General features: G+C 62.5%; 1 protein-coding gene across 12 annotated transcripts in view; it reads right to left on the bottom strand.

The window, feature by feature from the left end:
* The window catches only part of LRRFIP1 (LRR binding FLII interacting protein 1), a 104,634-nt gene extending 97,324 nt beyond the window's left edge, over nucleotides 1–7,310 (bottom strand). For all 12 annotated transcript variants that reach the window (XM_053655288.1, XM_053655289.1, XM_053655290.1 and 9 more), the window contains exon 1: nucleotides 7,172–7,310. In XM_053655288.1, coding sequence (XP_053511263.1) covers nucleotides 7,172–7,267 — 96 coding nt within the window. In that variant the 5' untranslated portion in view covers nucleotides 7,268–7,310. The remainder of the gene's footprint in view (nucleotides 1–7,171) is intronic.
* Between the last annotated feature and the right edge of the window lie 9,578 nt (nucleotides 7,311–16,888).

The following is a 16,888-nucleotide window of genomic DNA, read 5'->3' as shown; positions in this document are numbered from 1 at the left end:
AGAGGCTTGAGGGCCTCGTCCCCCATCTGAACAGACGGCCCCTGGCCACCATGCATCTGGGGAAGCCTCCGAGGAGCCAGGGACCAAAAAGACAAAGGACGAAAGAAAAGGGACCACAATGCAATAGAAAACTTCAGGGGGGGGAAAGGGACACGCTCAGAATGAGGCGCCGTAGTAGTGACCCTGGAAAGAGTGCTGCAGAAGGAGACAAAGAGCGAGAACAGAAACCGGCGGGACACTGAATACAGAGCCGAGGGTCCGGGAGGAGGCGTGGCGGAGAGGCCGCTGCGATCTCCCATTAAGCGTCGGCGAGAGGCAAAAATAGCTCAAGGAGGAGGAAAGGGAAGTCACCCTCAACAGCAGGCGCTTCTGAAAGTGAGACACTGGTGTGGGGGGGAGAATTCAGAAATTCCTCAAACTTTAGAACACACGTTTCCAGCTTGCATGAACCCAACAAACATTCAAAAAGCCACAGAAAAAAACAAGAAAGAAGAAAAATTCCACAAGCCAAAGATCGAGAGGACCCTGGAGAGCGAAAACCACATGTTGCTCAAGACGCTGAAGATGCACGCGGTGTCAGAACTCTCGAAGCAACCGAAAGAGCTGAAACAAAATGGAAAGATGCCTTAAGGTGATGGTAGAACTAGTTTTTAATTTTATTTTTCTGATGGTTATTAGTTTACTGTATTGAACCGGTCAGTCACTTGGCTCAGATATCAAGAGTGTGAACAGTTCCACATGCAAAACCCCCCTGGACCCCCACGTCTCTCGCTGGGCTCAGCCGGGGTTCATGCAAACCACAGCTTGCTCACAGATGGACAGCAGGCTGGTCTTGCCTTCTGGCGTTTTCCGTGACCCGCACATGCTGGACATCATTTCAAGGAAGATGCAGGAATATTTGTCATCTCTCTGAAAGTTATTTTTAACCCAGGAGGTTAGCACTCAGCCAGACTGTCCATCATGTACCAGAGTAGTGTAAGACACTTTCAGATATGCAAACATTTAGAAAGGCATCGTCTCTGAAAGATACCGAAGGATGTGTCCCAGCAAAATGAGACAGTAATCCAAGAAAGAAGACAATGTATCCAATGTATCTGGAATCCAGCAACTAAAGTTACAAGGGCAGCGGCAGGAACGTGGCAAAGACGACTCTACTCTCAGACGGTGGGAAGGGACAGACAGCGGCAGCAAACCCTGAGCAGGGGGGCAGGCCGGGGCTTGAGGACAAGGTCTCCGGGGAGAGGGGTCCAGGAGGGAACGAGGTGGAGCCGGCGATCGTCTGACTGGTGTAAGCGACAGAAAACCACACTGTGGGAAGGCTGCTGACAGTGTGAGGAGTCAGCTACGCCGGACGTGTGGAATGAAGGGCGGCAGGGAAAAGCGGAAGCGGTGAGCCCCCAGAAGGCGGGACGCTGTTCGGGGAGAGACGTCAGCGTGCGCCACCTGGCTGCACAGCCGGCGCTTCGGGCGTCCCGTGGTCACCACGAGCACTCCCCGTGTGTGTCGGTCACCGTTCCGAGGGCTCGTCACAAAACGCCTCCTTTCCCCTCACAAGCACCTGTGAGAAGTGCACCCTTAAAACGCCCCCGTCTCGCACACTGGGGGGACGGAGGCAGGAAGCGGGCACGCAGCTTGCTGGGGGGCAGGTGGGGGGTCAGGGTCGGACCCAGGAACCCGGCCGCTGGAGCGCGCACCCCACCGGGCCTGCCTGTCCAACCTCAACTCACACCCTCGCTGTGGCCCCACAGGAGGAGGGCAGGCGGGGAGAGGGCCCCCAGCTGGCCCCGTGGGTCCCGGTCCTTCTGCAAACCGGGCTGTGCCCACGATCCAAACGCTGATGCACGGGGCGTGTGCCTGTCACTGACAGACACCAGACAGCTGCCAGGGCGACCAGGGGACCCTGAGGCCACTGCAGACCCGGCTTCTGTGGAGCGACCGGAGAAGCCGCTGGCGAGTTCCGGGCAGGGCAGGGCAGGGCAGGGCAGGGGGGGGGGGGGGGGGGGGGGGGGGGGGGGGGGGGGCGGGGGGGGGGGGCGGGGGGGTGCGACCTTACACAGGGCGAAAGGCTTGCCCGCCGCCGCGTGGGGAAGGGCTGGAGAGTCAGGACAAGGGGCAGGGCAGGTCTTACTTCAACGAAACAAAAGTGAGCTCCGCCGAGATGTGGGGGTGGAAAGAAGACAAGAGACACTGCGTGGACTCCCCGGGACCTGTCATGCCTGACGGCTCAGAGGTGACTTGGGGACAACAGTCCCAGCGACGGGACACAAGCCAGCTGGATTGCAGGGCACAGCCTGGGACAGGGCCCAGGATGGAGCCAAATGCTGACCAGGACGCGGCCTGGATGAGGGACCGAACCTCTTCGTTGTAAGGTGACCTCAGGCAAGTCCCCTCCCATCCCTAAACTCCTCTGAGGGGACTCCCTGCAATTCTGGGAGTGAAGCTTCTGGGGACACTGGGCACACTGTCCACCTCAAAAGCAACCCCAGTTGCCCGCTCTCCGCTTTCCGATCCCGCACCCTGGCCAGGTTCCAGTTGAGCCTGTCCCCCAGGTCCCCTGCCTTCCACGCTCCCATGGGCCCTTTTCACGTCACCTGCGTGCAAGTCACAGCCCCGACCACAACACCGGCGAGTCACTGAAGGTTCACCCAGGACAGGGACAGTGGACAGTGGCTGTCCGACAGACACAGCCGTGGGTGGGCCCTGGCCACCAGTGACCCCGACCCCGGGGACTGCCCACAGATGCGATTCTGCGTCCTCCTTCAGCCAGGCCATGTTGCTGGGGCTCTCCAAAGCAGCCCAAGGTCATGGGCGCTGTGTTTGCCACGGCCCTGACAGCCCAGAGGGTGACAAAAGTCCGCCTGGAATGCCTGTGCTGTCACATCCCTAATGCCTGTGGGTGACGCTCGAGACTGTGTGTCCGCCTGAGGAAGATGAGCTGGGGCCCGGGCCCCCGGGGGCTGCGCTGGGGTGCGGGGCAGGTCAGTGTCCCTGTGAGTGGAGCCTGAGGTCCGGGGGCTGACTGCCTCCCCTCCCCTGGTCACCAAATGTGGGTGACACTGAGTGACACAATCATCCAATCACTTTCCAGCAGCTTTACCTGCTGGCCACCTCAGAAAAGCAGATTTATTCAGAACAAGGACCTAAGGGGGGACGGCCACCAGCCTGCCTTCAGGTAAATGCCGGCCTGAGTCCCCTCCCCGAGGCAGGGCTGCCTGGGCTCAGTCAGGAGCTGGAGGCGCAGGGGTGTGGGGGGCGGCAGGCCCTGCACCGGGCCAGCCTCCCAGCTGGGCCCTCGATGGCTCGGAGGAAAGGAGGACACGGGGTCCCTCCCACAGGCTGACCTGAGAGGGCTGTTTGGGGAGGGCACAGGGGACTTAAGGTTAGAGTGTCCTGTATCTTTGGGGCTCCCCAGAATGAGGCACGGGGATTGCCCTGAGTTGGGGGGGTCCCCAGAAGCAGAGGCAGGGATTTGGGAGGGGTGGAGGCAGCAGAGTGGGGAAGGGGAGCAGTGGGGCTGGGGCCGGGGGTGGTCTCAGCCGGACCTACCCCTCACCCGACCCCACCGTCCCACAGGGGCTCTGGAGCCTGGATGCCCCACGAGTGGTTCTCACCCGGGGGGCCTGTTTGAGCCCTCACTTCCACAGGCGGCAGATACAGGAGGCCCCAGGGCTGGGGCGTCATGGTCCTCCCCCCAAAGTAACTCCTGGGGGCCACGGAGCATCTCCAGTGAAGGGGGTAGCTGTGAACCCCGACAGCCAGCACTCACAGGCCAGGAAACGAACCCCTGCCAATCGGAGCTCTGGGCGGCCACCAGCCGTCCCCTGCAGGGCTCCTGAGTTCAGAGGACACAGTCTCGGTGGGACCTCCTCAGAGAGGAGGCTGTGGGGACAGTTGTGTGGGAGGGCACGGGGCTGTGGGTGAGGGAGCAGAGGGGACCAGGGCTTGTGTGGCCACAGAGGGAACGAGAAGCTCGCCGGGGACAGTGCCCACCGTGGGTGTGGGGAAAGGCGCTCTCCATGTGGGGGGTGCTGTGAGGACGGCTCTCACAGTGCCTCCTGGGCCTCTGTCCCAACAACGTTGTGCCCATAAGCCAGGTCGGACAGACAGTGAGAAGTGAGTTCCTGCTGCAAAGGCCTCTGCAGAGATCGAAAGTTGCAACTCCATTTCCTCCCAATGTCCTGGATGAACCACAGTGTAGCTGCAGAGACACAATGTATCACTCGGAGCTGGGCTCCAGGGGAACTGGGACCTGCCTCCCTGCCCGGGGACCACCTCTGCCTGCAATTCTGCACTTCGCGTCCAGGGCAGGTTCCGGGTCACCAGGCCCAGCGTGGGCCCTGCCACTTTCTTCACCGCTCCCCAGCTTTTGTTCAAGCCCCACCCTCCCCAAGTGCTCCTGGGAGGTTGACTCCCCCAGTCCCAGGGTGGGCCTGACTGGTCACAGGCTAGGACCACCTCCTGGCCACAGGAACTGGGGTGGGCTGCTAGTCAGCAGCAGCCTGGGAAAGAGGGCTTGAGGCCTGCTCCTCACTCGCAGGAGAGATGGGGGTGGGCTCACGGGGGCAGCCTGGGAACACAGCAGCCAGCCTCCCGCAAGAATGACGCAAGGACAAGGCCACCCCAGAGGACGGCCCAGTGAAGGCAGCTGCAGGGGTCCTGAGGACAGAGACACCAGTCTTTGTTGAGGCTGATGGGGAATTTGCACCCACGGGGCGGCCCGTCTGGACTAGGACTTCTGTCCCTTCCAGAGTAACTCAAAATGACCCTGGATGGTGTTGCTCAGTGGACTGAGCACTGGCCTGCAAACCAAAGGGTCGCCGGTTCGATTCCCAGCCAGGGCACATGCCTGGGCTGCAGCCAGGTCCGGTCTCTGGTAGAGAGCCCGTGAGAGGCAACCGTACACTTTCTCTCCCTGTCTTTCTCCCTCCTTTTTCTTCTGTCTAAAGTAAATAAATAAAATAGTTTAAAAAATTAAAAGAATAACCCAAAAGGCCACCTCCTCCAGGATGTCACCTGGGATTGCCGTTCGTCGTCCTGTTAGGAGGTGCTGACTCTCATTTCCAAACCTGCAGAGCAAAGAGCCTGCTCTCTTCACATCGCACGTCTTCCCCCTGTTCGCCTGCGGTGAGACCTCCCCCCTCCCCGACCCGACCCAGCTCCTGGGGACCAGTGCCCCTCAGGGCCACCCCTCTCCCGAGGACCAGGACCGGGTGTGGGGGGCACACGGGTGCCCTCAATCACTGAGCAAATCAAGTGCTGAACTTAAGGCCACTCCGTTACCTTTTACAAGAACTCTCAAGAACTCGATGGTGAAGAATGGCCACCTAGCTAGTGATTCTAATTTTCGCTGCCGGGAGATAGCGTCCAAGTGGTAGTAAAACACACCCTGGTGCGCCGGCCCCTCCAACCGGCACTCGTGACCCCTGGCTCTCTGGCTGGTGCTGCTGCAAGGGCGTGTGTGGGGGCGGCTCTCCAAGTCCCCGTCACTGGCCTCCGGGCAGCCCGCACCTGCTTTGACCCCAAGGGCCGCGGGGGTGCACTCTCCCCGCTCAGAAACAAGGGGTGGGAAGCTCAGGGGTGGGGGCCTCACTTGCCCAGGGAGGCCCAGTCCGTGCGGAGCTGCGTGCCACTCCAGAGCTCGTGTCTGACCCCAGCCTGAACAGGTGGCCACCCACTGGGGCTCCCTGGCCGGAATGCAGGACTTGGGCGCCTGTTACACAGCCTCAGGGCACCATCCCAGGGCTGTTCCTTTCCCTCCAGTCTTCCAAAAACCAGCAGCGATGAGGCAGACTCTGTCCCCAAACCTCCGATGGACAGATGCAGCCACGATCTCGGGTCCCCCTGGCCGCCTGGCCAGACGTGCTCTGAGGGTCAGACACCTACAGGAGTGCCTGTCTGTGGGGGGGGGGGTGCACTCAAGCCGCCGCACATAGCGAACGGCTATATTTAGCCGAGCTCACTTCAAGCGCCTTACAGCCCTTTTTTTCTAAACTCGTGAATGCACCAGGCACAGAGGGGCCTTGCTCTGTGCCTGCCTCTGTGTGGAGCTCTGGAGGTACAAAAGTGAGACACTGCCTGCCCGGCTGTCACCTTCTCCAGGGGGACAGACTGGTGAACAAGGACCAAGCCCACCCTGGGCTTTGAGGGATGAAGAGGAGTTTGCCCGGGAAGGCCTTTCCCTTCTCATGCAGAGAGAAACAAAAAGCTGAGTTCGTTCACTAGTCAACAAATACTGACGGGCAGCCATGTGCCCATAACAGCAAAATTTAAAGCAAAACACCCAAGAACTGGTCACGGAGTGGACTCAGCAGCTGACTGATGCCACCCTACACACAGCCTCATCCCGGGAAGTGTTTCCACGTGAGGACAATGCTCTGGGGACCAATGGCCCCTCGCACCCCAGCACTTGGAAGAGGGTCGCCGGCCTCTGCGTGCGCATTCTTTATCGGGAGCGTGTCTGCGCGCACACGGACACACAGCGCGCCGCTAGGAAGGTACAGAAGCGGGTCCTCTGCAAAAGGAAGCCCTGTGGCCGGCCCCAGCCGGGTCTGCTGGGCGCCCTCGCAGGTGTCCCGGGATGGTCCAGCCTCCGGGTCCAGCACTGGTGGGAGAAGAGGCGCACCGGGTGCCTCCGCTGGAGGGAAGGGCATCGCCACCCCGCTGGGACGAACTCTGCCCAGGAAACTTTGAGGGAGCCTCAGCAGGCCTGGGCCGGGCGTCAGGCTCTTTCCTGACTCCAGAGCCACAGTGACCGCAAGTCCCTGCCTCCCGTGTGACAAACCACGACAAATGGTCCCCGGCAGCGGCCCGGCCATTTCCTCAGGGCCATGTGGTCTCCGGGGACGTCCACGGGCCTCCAGGGTCTGGCCTACAGCACCCCCATGATGCGGCACGACAAAGCGGGGCGCTTGTCCCCCACCCGCCGGCGGGGCCACCTTGCGCCAGGGGCGGCGCCCCGGCTCTCCGCGCGCCGAGGGGGCAGCAGCTGAAGGGAGCCCGGGGCGGGGGAGGGGTCAGAGTCGCTGGCCCGTCCCCGGGGCCGCTGGACTGCCAGCCCGTCCGCCGAGACCCCTGCCGGGCCGGCGCCACAGCCCCCGCAGACGGACAGACCGACGGACAGCAGCCTGACAGCCGCGCGCGCCCCCGCCCCCGCAGAACCGGCGGCGCTCACCTCGCGGGCGATCTGGTTCAGCGCATCGTCCTCCGCCGTCAGCCGCTCCCGGTTGGGGAGCCGCTTGCGCCCCGCGCCCTGGGTGCCCATGTCCATCGGCCACGCCGCCGCTGCTGCCGCGGGGCCCGCCGCTCCCGCCGCTTGCGGCCCCTCTGTCCCGGTCCGCCCCGCCCCTCCCCTCCCTCCGCCGCGGCGTCATGGCGTCAGCGGGCGCGGGCCGGGGACTGGGGACGCGGGGACGCGGGGGACGGCGCCGGGCGTAGGGACCCGCTGGACGGGGACCGTGAACTTAGAGACGGAGGGAGGTTTGGGAGGCTGGGGGTCGGGGGCTCGTGGGCGCTGGATGCCTGGGGCGCCGGGGCCGTGGATGTGGGTGGAGAGGGGACCTCCACGGGGCGTGGATGACTCTCGGGGACGGGGTGGCCGAGAGGGGTTTGCGCGGCTGGAGCGGGGGTGGGGGGCATCCACCGCGTCCGGATGGAGTGGCTCAGACCCGGTGAGAGTGGGTCAGGCCGGGCGCCCGCGGACCGGTCTGCAGCTTCCAGGTCCTGCGACCTTGGCCAGCCCCGGGGCCTCGGGCAGGGTCAGAATCGGCGCGTTGAGGGACGCGGCTCCTGCTTGCGGCTCCTGCCCTGGGCGACTGGTCACTTCACTCCCATGTCCCCAGCCTCTGGGGAAAAGGCCTGACAACCGCAGCTGCTCTCAATCAAGGGTTGTTGGAAAAGGAACGAATTTGCCCGGTTTACCTTCCACTCCCTAAAGGCGGATTTGAAAATAAACCGAGAGTCCCCTGGGTTTACAAAGCCATCGCCCTCCTGTCCACAGGGTAGGGGAAGAACACACTAGAACTTCCACGAATACGTATTTTGAATTTAAAATAAGAACGTTATAGAGCAAATACTAACGTGTCAGGTAGAACCTCACTTTAAGGGGCTGCGGCCACATGGCAGCAACACGCAGTGGCCCCGTGCGGCGGCTGTGGCTTCTTCGCCCCCCAGTTGGGCATTTCCAGAATATTTTGATGTATTTGAACCAGGTTAAATGGATTTATGGAAAACACGACCCACTTTTAGCAAAAACTCAAGGAGTAAAATGGCTGGAAAGGGTTGGAAACTTCCCCCAAGTCACAGACCGGACTGTGCGTGGGGCCTCTTCCTCCAGGGAGGAGCCCTGGGTTGGCCGAACCCGACGGGGGCTGTTGGACGGGAGAGTGACGAGCCCCCCTCCGAAGTGAGCGACTCGAACTGCGTGCCAGTCAGTAACGGTTCACCTCGTTTCAGTGGGTGCGCTGCCTCGGTGCAGGAACTGCCGCTGCTGACAGCTTACACGTCACTGACCTGTAAATGCCAGGGGGCTGTTGGAAGCACGTGGTGCGGGCCCACGGTGCAGAGAAAGAGCCTGGTTCCAGACCAGCGGTGCTTCAATTTGCAGGGATCTTTGAATGTCTTTGAGGGTCTGGTGAAAGCGGGGTTCCCCCTCCCCCCAGGAAAAAATAGGGCCCACGGTCAGGTCACTGGGGTGTGGCTTTACCGGGTGCCGGTTTGGAGTCCAGCCGGGGCCTCGGACTCCCATCTGAACTGTCCCCGTTCGACCCTTTACCTCCCGAGGCCAGGATAGCCTTCCAAACACACACTGTCACATGCCACTCCAGACGGCAGAGCGGCTCCACCGTGCCACCCCCACGGTCCCGGGAGCCCCAGCAGGTGGGGGACATGCCCCTAGTCACGTGAGACGGGGGACGGTTAAAATGCTGAGGTGTGCAAGATCACTTGACGTCTGTCATTACCCGAATAATTTCATCCTTCCTGAGTGCTGCCCCATGGCAGGAGTTTTGCACAAACGAGGTGCGTTGTGGGGAGGGTGCCACACTCAGGAAAACCCCAGGCCACACGTGTCCCAGGGGAGGAAGGCTTCCGGTGGCCGTCCCCCTGTGCGCCAACTCCTCAGCCAGGCCCCAGAATGGCGTTCCTGAGGTCAGGATCAAGGTCAGGGGGTCTTCTCTTCCCTCAGTCTCGTTTAGGGCGGTGGGCCCCTGGGGGCCCAGGAACTGTGCGTGGCCCGCCCACATGGAGCCCTTCCATCAGTGCCCGATGAATCCGGACGTGAAGTCGGTGCTCCTTTTACTTAGGGAAGGGAGATGCTACGGTGCTCACAGACTAGCGATGGGATCTGTCTGGCCTGTGTTTCTCCTGACCTGGCTGTCACTGACGAGCAGTTACATTGTTTTTAAAAGGAGGCGACAGAGTTCTTTTAGCTTTTAGCAACAGAAGTGAAACTTATATCAAAGTAACCTTCCGGCCAATACAATGGTAAATGTCAAATAAGATACAAAAAGTAACCGTGTGCAGGCTCAGGAGAGTAATCAAAGACAGACGGGACTGGAGCGGGCTGGGCCTTCCCACCAGGACGTCTGCTTCCCCAGGGGACAGTGTCCAGCCCCCAGGGTGTGCTGGGGGAGATCTCATGCACTCTGCTTGTAAATGTAATGCCACTTGGCAGTAAAGACCATCATCCCCAGAGATAAGCGACCAAGTGGATGGGTCGCCAAAGCGTTAATTTGTGTGAGAGAAGCCAGACACAAGACCCAGTATGGAGCGATCCCACTAACATGAAACTGGAGGGCAGGCCACACCGAGCGATGGTGTCAGGGTCGGAGCTGGGGCTGCCAGGGAGGGACGGGTGGATGGACTCCGAAGGGTGGGCGATGGGAACGTTCTCTGTCCTCTGTGAGGGGGTTGCCATGTCCGGTGACCAGCAGTCCAGGCCGACCTGGGATTGAGGGGCTTCCTTTCCCCAAACAGGGACATTTCCAGGAAGGCTGGGACCTGTGGTCGTCCTGTGTCACCTGCATGTGCCCGTCTGTCAGCACACGCAGAAGTTTGGTGTGCACGTCCACGCACACTTAAATCTGTGCATCTGGTTATGTGTCAACCCCACGTCAATAAAAAAGAGTGTTTTACAAAAGAACGGCCCTGGCCAAGTAGCTCAGTGAGTGTTGTCCTGATACGCCAAGGTTGGGGGTTTGATCCCCGGTCAGGGCACGTGCAAGAACCCATTCATGAGTTCATGAATGAGTGGAACAACAAACTGACGTTTCTCTTGAAAAACCAATAAATAAAAACATGTAAAGCAATGGAAAAACAGCCAAACCAATGAGAGCGACTGGGCAGCAGACGAGAACACACCTTCGGGTGCCCCCATCAAACTCACGGTTCTGCCCCGACGGCTTTGGAAGGACCACGACCCGCGGGGCCTCCTAACACACACTGACCACACACACCACCTCCTCCAGGACGAGGAGGGTCCCAGCAAACACGCCAGAGGGACGTTTGGGGGTCAGTGAGTTGGGCGCCTGTCTGCTGGGTCCCCACTGCAGGCTTGTTGCCTGCATGGGCCCCGGGGAACGTGGGGACCTGGAGGTATAGAGGTGACTGGCCACAGTCGGGTTGGCTCCTGGTGCCGAGAAAGGGGCTCATGTCTCCTGATGGTCCCCCTCCCCCACCACTTCCTCTCACTCCCTGCAGCCCTTCCTCCCTGCGAGCTTCTCTGCGCCCCTTGTCCTTGGGCTTCCACAGCCCCGAGCCGCCCGGGGCTTCTGGGCTGTGTAGGGATTTGCCTGTCCCCACAGGTGATCTTGGTCACGGGCAGGTTCCCTCGTGGCCGGAACTTTTGCAGATGTGGAGCACCTGGGGAGGGACAGGAGGGACAGTCACCGGACTCCTCTGCTATCCACGGGCACCCGTGGGCAGAGGCGGCTTCTCCCCTGGAGGGGCCGCCCTCAGCAGTTGCTCAGCCCCAGCGCAGACGGAGCCCGGGAGGCTGCGGTCTTCTTCATCTTTCTCAGGAAGATGCTCGTCCCTTGTGGGGCAGTGACTTTTAAGAGTTCTCTGGTGTGAAAAGGGAAAAATCTGGGACTTTCTCTTCTCTACGTTAAGACAGAACCCAAACCACTGGGAGCAGCGGCCTCAGCTTTGCCCGGCTTTGCCCTCAGCCGCACCGGGCACAGGGGTCTGGGCCAAGATGCGGTCTCCCGGCCCGCCTGCGACCTATTTTAGGAACATAATAGAAAAATAGTTCGCTGCTTACTCACTCGCTTCCTGTGCTCCACACCCCCAGACAAAGAACAGTTTATAAAAATTTGCTCCAGGCAGTTCATAAAACTCAGCTTCGCCTCAAGGGGAACAAAAATCACATGGTTTTCTCCCTGTGAAACATTTCCCCCACGGTAACTGTAATCCCAAGGCCAGATGGGAGCGATGGCGGGGCCCCATGGAACCCCAGCCCCTGGTGGCGGCCGCGCCCGGTAAAAGCGCAGCGGGGCACCTGAGCTGTGCGCCAGGCGCTGCCCCTGCCCTCAGCGGGTCTCCGGGCGGCAGGCGGAGCGACAAGTCGGGTCCATGTAGCTGGGACGGTCAGGAGGAAATGCTCGCTTTGCAAACGCAGCAGGAGGAGCGGCGCTGTCAGCTCGCTGCCCGTGGCCGCGTCCTGACTTCATGCCTGCAGACGAGCCTTAGACCACGGGTGGGCGGGCCGCGCCGAACCGCGTCTGGGCCGATGATTCTGAGAAACCGCAGGGACGCTCAGGAGGCAGCAGAGGCCGCGCTTTCCTGAGAGCAGCGCCCGTGAGCGCAGGGCGTCCCCACGCGTGAAGGGTCCCCATGCTGAGCAGGGTGGGGGGTGAGGGGGGGAGACGGCTGAGCGGCCCGGCGCCCATCCGCGGAGAAGGCGCACAGTCCGCGGACGGCGCTGCCTGCTGCCTGTGCCCTTCCCGCCACCTCTCCTCGCCTGGGCCCCTGCTGTCTGTGGTCTTTAGCTGAGGATGGACTTTTAGCCGGTGGCTTAGGCCCATGTCCCCTTGGTGTCTCCCAGGGGGACACGAGGCATACAAGTTAATGACCTTTGTCTTTCTGTCCTCACTCTGTCTTTCACTGCCAGGTCCTCAGCCAGGACTCGGAAGAAGAGGGGGACCATCCCGCTCTCTCCCTACGGCCACCTCTGTGCGCTGTCCAGAGACTCCAGCCCGTCCCTCTGAGAAGGGCACTCTGGGTCCGTGCTCAGCACCAGAACTTAGCTGTTGACTGAGCCCCTGGCCGCCCTGGGGAGAAGATGAGACACCTCTCCAAAGAAGGAGGAGGGCCTGCGGCCTTGGGGGGCCGTGTGGGGGTGGGACGGAAGGGACGGGGCTGAGGGACGGGCTGGGGCTGACGCCAGGAAGGAGGGACGGCCCTGCAGGACAGGCCCAGATAAGGGGACAAGGACGTGTGCGTGCCCGGCCGAGAGAGGAGAGTGAAGAAGAGACGAGGCCGGCGGCCGGTCCCAGGGTATGACTGAGCGTTCGTGTCCGTGTGTCTGGCACGCACGAGTGTGCGGGATCCGCCGCTAAGCTCTCGCCTCTCTGGGGGTTTGGTGCTGGACTGTGGGGACCCCCCAGGGGACCCCCCAGTGCAGTGTGTTCCAGATATTGCAGTGCCTGGAGGCGTTCATTCCTCGGGTGGCCGTCTAGTGCTGTGCCTGGCTGTGCTTCGGGGGGTGGGGAGCCCCGACTTTTTGTCTCTGTCCCTCTCATTGGCCCGCCGTTCACTGGTCCACATACCAGTTGGCGGACAGAGTCACCGGGTGCCCTCTGCTAGCGAGGTGACGGGGCCCCCCCTTCCACCAAGACCAAGGTGAAGCGGAGCCTGTCCGGGCGCACCAGCTGGGCGCCTGGTCCCTCCCGCTTCTTGGGCTCTCCCACGGTGCCGGTTCCTGCAGGGAGAAGCCGCCCGCCAAGGCCTCGGCTCCCCCCACCCCCTTCTGTTCCTGGGGAGGTGCCTCTGCTCCCCGCTTGTTCTGGGGGTGGCGGGAGCCGGCTCCTCAGGCCACGATGGGGGTGGTGGTGAAGAGCCCTGCACTCGAGCCTGGAGAGGGAGGGTGAGGGGGGAGGCGGGAGGCAGACCCTGCCCGGAGCACGTCTGCAGGTGTCTGACCTCCGGTCGGCCTTCGCCCCACAGTGCGGGGCGGGCGTGGGTGTGAGTTGTGTTCCTCGATGCTCCTGCGTCTCTCAGGGGCTTGCCCGCGTGCTCTTAGTGTGGCGTTTGGGTGGTGCTGATGCGGGTCATTTAGTTCATATTACCACTGACCTTTGTGAAGGTTTCCACGGGCTCCTCAGTGGACAGTGAGCCCCCAAGGGCGTTTCTGAGCCCCCCGTGATCCTGGGCGCCGCCCTGGGGGGTGGGAAGGCTCTCGATAAGTAAACGTACACCATCTTGTCCCGGGGGCCGGAAATCCAGGAGGTGGGATTCGCGTCTTCCGGGGGCTCCGAGGAGAACCCAGCCCGGCCTCTCTCCTGGGTTCTGGTGGGCGGTGCCCGTCCTTGCTGGTGCCTGAACACGAATTTGGGGATTGCTTTTCAACCTGGTGCAAGGGCTTCAATTCTGACGCCCTCCTCTCTGGTCCCGAAACCCCAGAGGATGGGCCTGGGGAGAGGCCCCACTGGCTGTTCACGGGGCAGAGCTCGTGCCGGCCCCTGGTGAAAATTCATGACAGCCCGGGTGTCGCGGGTTCAGTCACTTTGCCCCAGAGTTCGCCTGTGGGCGTCCTCGGCCCTGGATCCCGCAGGTGACCTTGTGTGGAGATGGGGTCTCGGCAGAGTTAAAATGGGTCACTGGGTGCCTGGGCCCAATACCAGTGGTGTCGTCCTAAGAGAGGACGTGAGGATGTGGGCACCGTCCCAGGGAGACGCCAGGGGAGGTGGCAGCAGAGACGGAGCAGCCCCCGGAAGCTGGGTGGGGCCTGGGGCAGGTTCCCCACGGCCTCAGACAGACCCAGCCCTTGACCCTGAACTGTGAGACGGCCCACCCCCAGTGCCTGAGCCTCCTGGGTTGTGGCGCTCTGTGACAGCGGCACAATGACACACGGTGGCCCCACTGTTTATGGAACGGGGCTGTCCCTGCATCTGCGCCTTCCTCTGGTCCCGCCTGGCCCCCTCTGAAAGTGGCTGTGAGTATCTTCGCAGAGTCCACTCGCCCTGGGGGAGACTGTGGGTACAGCAGCTTGCAGCCTCTGCTGTGGGTCACGCCACCCACGGCTGCCCAGGAGTGGAAGGGGGCCCCTCCCAGGGTCTAGGGGCTTGGGAGGGTCGGGGCGAGGGCTGGGCCCTGCGGCCGGGGGGAGCTCTGCCCCAGAGCCTCTTTCCTAGGGAGGCTGGCGGGTCAGGAAACTGGGGGGCTGGGCCGTAACGAGGGAAAGGAGAGCGAACCCTGCAGCCTGGTGGACGGTGACCCTGAGACTGGAGCATGTCCGTCCGTCAGACCTCAGGTGTTTATCTACTCAGAGCTGAACTCCGAGGGGGTGAGCGATGTTACTGTCGCCCCGAGTGCGCCTGAAAGCTGCCAATGAGCTCGAGACATGAGTCACTTCCTTGACTCTGCCCCCCCCCCCCCGTTCTAGGTGTCCTGCCCGTGGGACCACAGCTGGGTTGAAGGTGGCCATGTCCCCGAGCCCATGGACACACGGCCCCAGCTTGTCCCCCGGGAAATGTGCGGTCCGCTCCCGCGGGCGCAGTTTCTGCCAGCCCGCCCCCTCTCTTGCCGAACTGTGGGTGCCCCGAGCCTTTGCCAACACATCAAGCGCAACACTCAATACCGAGGACGGTCCCCAGGCAGAAGTGGGGACGGGGAGACATGACCTGTGGTCACGGAAACCAGGAAACAGCCAGTCTGAGGACTCGGAGCCCCGCACAGACGGCGGGGTACACAGACGAGGGGCATAAGGCCCCACGACAAACACGGCGACAATTCTGTGGGGAACGTGCTCTAATGGGCCGAAAAGTGGCGAATTTCAGGACACTCAGGGATTCTAAAGAAGGGCCAGCGGAAACCGTGGCGCTGAGAAATACCGTGTGGTCCAGCCCAGAAGCCGCCGGAGCCGGGGAAGGGAATACTGAACCGGCCCGGCAGAATCCAGAGCAGGGGAGGGGGGACAGCACGAAGGACAGAGGGAGCAGGGACCGAGTGCGGGGGATGGGAGACCTGTCAGCAGCTACTCGAGGGTCCAGACGCCCCGACCTGGGGGTCAGAGGGTCAGACGGGATGGAAGCCACGCCCAGCTCTGTGCGCCATTCACAGGGTCGAGGGTCCAGCGGGAAGACACAGGTGGGTTGAGACTCATTGTGTGGGGAACACGTGCCAGCCCTCTTTGCCCTGGGGGTCCCAGGAGAGGGTGTAGAAATGGGGGTGGGGCCTGGAGGCCTCGCCCAGTGAGAGGGGCGCAGCTGGGAGAGGGCCAGCGGGGTGGCCTGGCTGGGAGGGAGGGGGCGGAGTCAGACGCCCCAAGTCCAGGACTTACACAGTGTCCGGCACATAGTACGTGCTCAGTACAAGGTGGCTCGTCGTTTCTGGTCTTCATAGAACGGAACAAGGCCACCCACTCCAGACTCCGAGCTCGGTGACCGAGTCCCACAGGGCGTGCCCACCCTGTGTGCTTTGGCTCAGACTCCGACCGGTGCCACATGCCAGGCCTCCATGCTGTGCTCGCACTGATTGTGGGCTCAGAAAGCTTCCCCTCCACCCGTCCGTCTGTCCACATTTCCTCCTGGGAGGAGTCGCCCCTACCCTTCCCCTTCTGCGGTGCCCTCTGCTCCCTAGGACCTCGTGTGACCCAGGGTGGCCTCCTCTGGGCGGGCTCTGTCCTGTCCCCGCTGGCCCGGGCGCCCTGAGGCAGCCATTGGCTCTGCCCCCCGCTGCCCGGCCTGGCGGGCAGCCAAGCGCCAGGCTGACTGCAGAGCGGAGGAATTTCACTTCGGTTCAGGAATCCCTGCTGGAATTTTCCGTTGAGATAAGTGAGGGTGAAGGTTTCAGGCAAGGCGGGGAGGGTTGCCGCCCGGGAGATAAGGGCTTGGTGGAAGGTCTGTGTGGCCGATCGCCGCCCTTCACCCCTCCTCTGCCTGGGGGCCGCAGAGGAGGGGGAGCCCTCGCTCCCCCACAGATCCACAGCGCGGAGACCTGTTGCCTGCCTGGGCCACACTGGGGTCTCTTCGTAGGAGGGGAGGCCGTGGGTCTCGGTGCGGTGCCCACCCTCGGCCCTGAGAAGCGCATCCAAACCTCAGCAACGTTCACGGAGCGGGCACGGTGGGGCTGGCTCGGTGGGGCCCGGCCGAGTGAGCCCGGTGGGGGCGGGGGAAGTTATCGAAGGCTGACCTTCAGGAGAGGAACCGGGTGCCTGGCTGCCTCGGGGTGTCACTGTCACCTGGGAGCAGAGGCTGAACAGCCCTTGTTGCCACCCGGAGATCCCTCAGACCCAGGCGGGTGCTCAGTCCTGGCCAGCCCCAGGGGCCCTCGCGGCTCCAGGATTCTGTGATCGCGCACGTCTTTCCAAAGGGGAACACGCATGTGGAGTGTGCCGCCCGCACTCGGCGGCCTGGGCCGGGGGCTCAGCGGGAACTGTCCCTGTTAACGCTGATGCACGAGAGCTGACCCCGTGCCCAGAGAGAAAGTGGGAAGGTCCCACGGCCATGGACAAGGGATGCCCTGGTCACGGAGTAACCGGCCTGTGTGTTATCCCCGCCTGACTGGCGTGGGCCTGACCTCGGGCCGGTGGGGTTCTGACCGTCTGTGGTCCGCGCCCATCCTCCCCGCCGGCAGTGTGGGTGCCTGAGCCTCCAGGAGGGACGCAGTCTTCGGGCTGAAGCGTGAGGGCCTCTGGGTCTCCTTCCCGGCGGGCGGTTCTCCCTGGGCCGGG

Source organism: Artibeus jamaicensis, unplaced genomic scaffold (assembly GCF_021234435.1).
Source record: "Artibeus jamaicensis isolate MK-2021 breed Jamaican fruit bat unplaced genomic scaffold, CSHL_Jam_final contig_944, whole genome shotgun sequence".
NCBI classification, from domain to species: Eukaryota; Metazoa; Chordata; class Mammalia; order Chiroptera; family Phyllostomidae; genus Artibeus; species Artibeus jamaicensis.
This window is presented reverse-complemented; position numbering and strand designations above follow the sequence as displayed.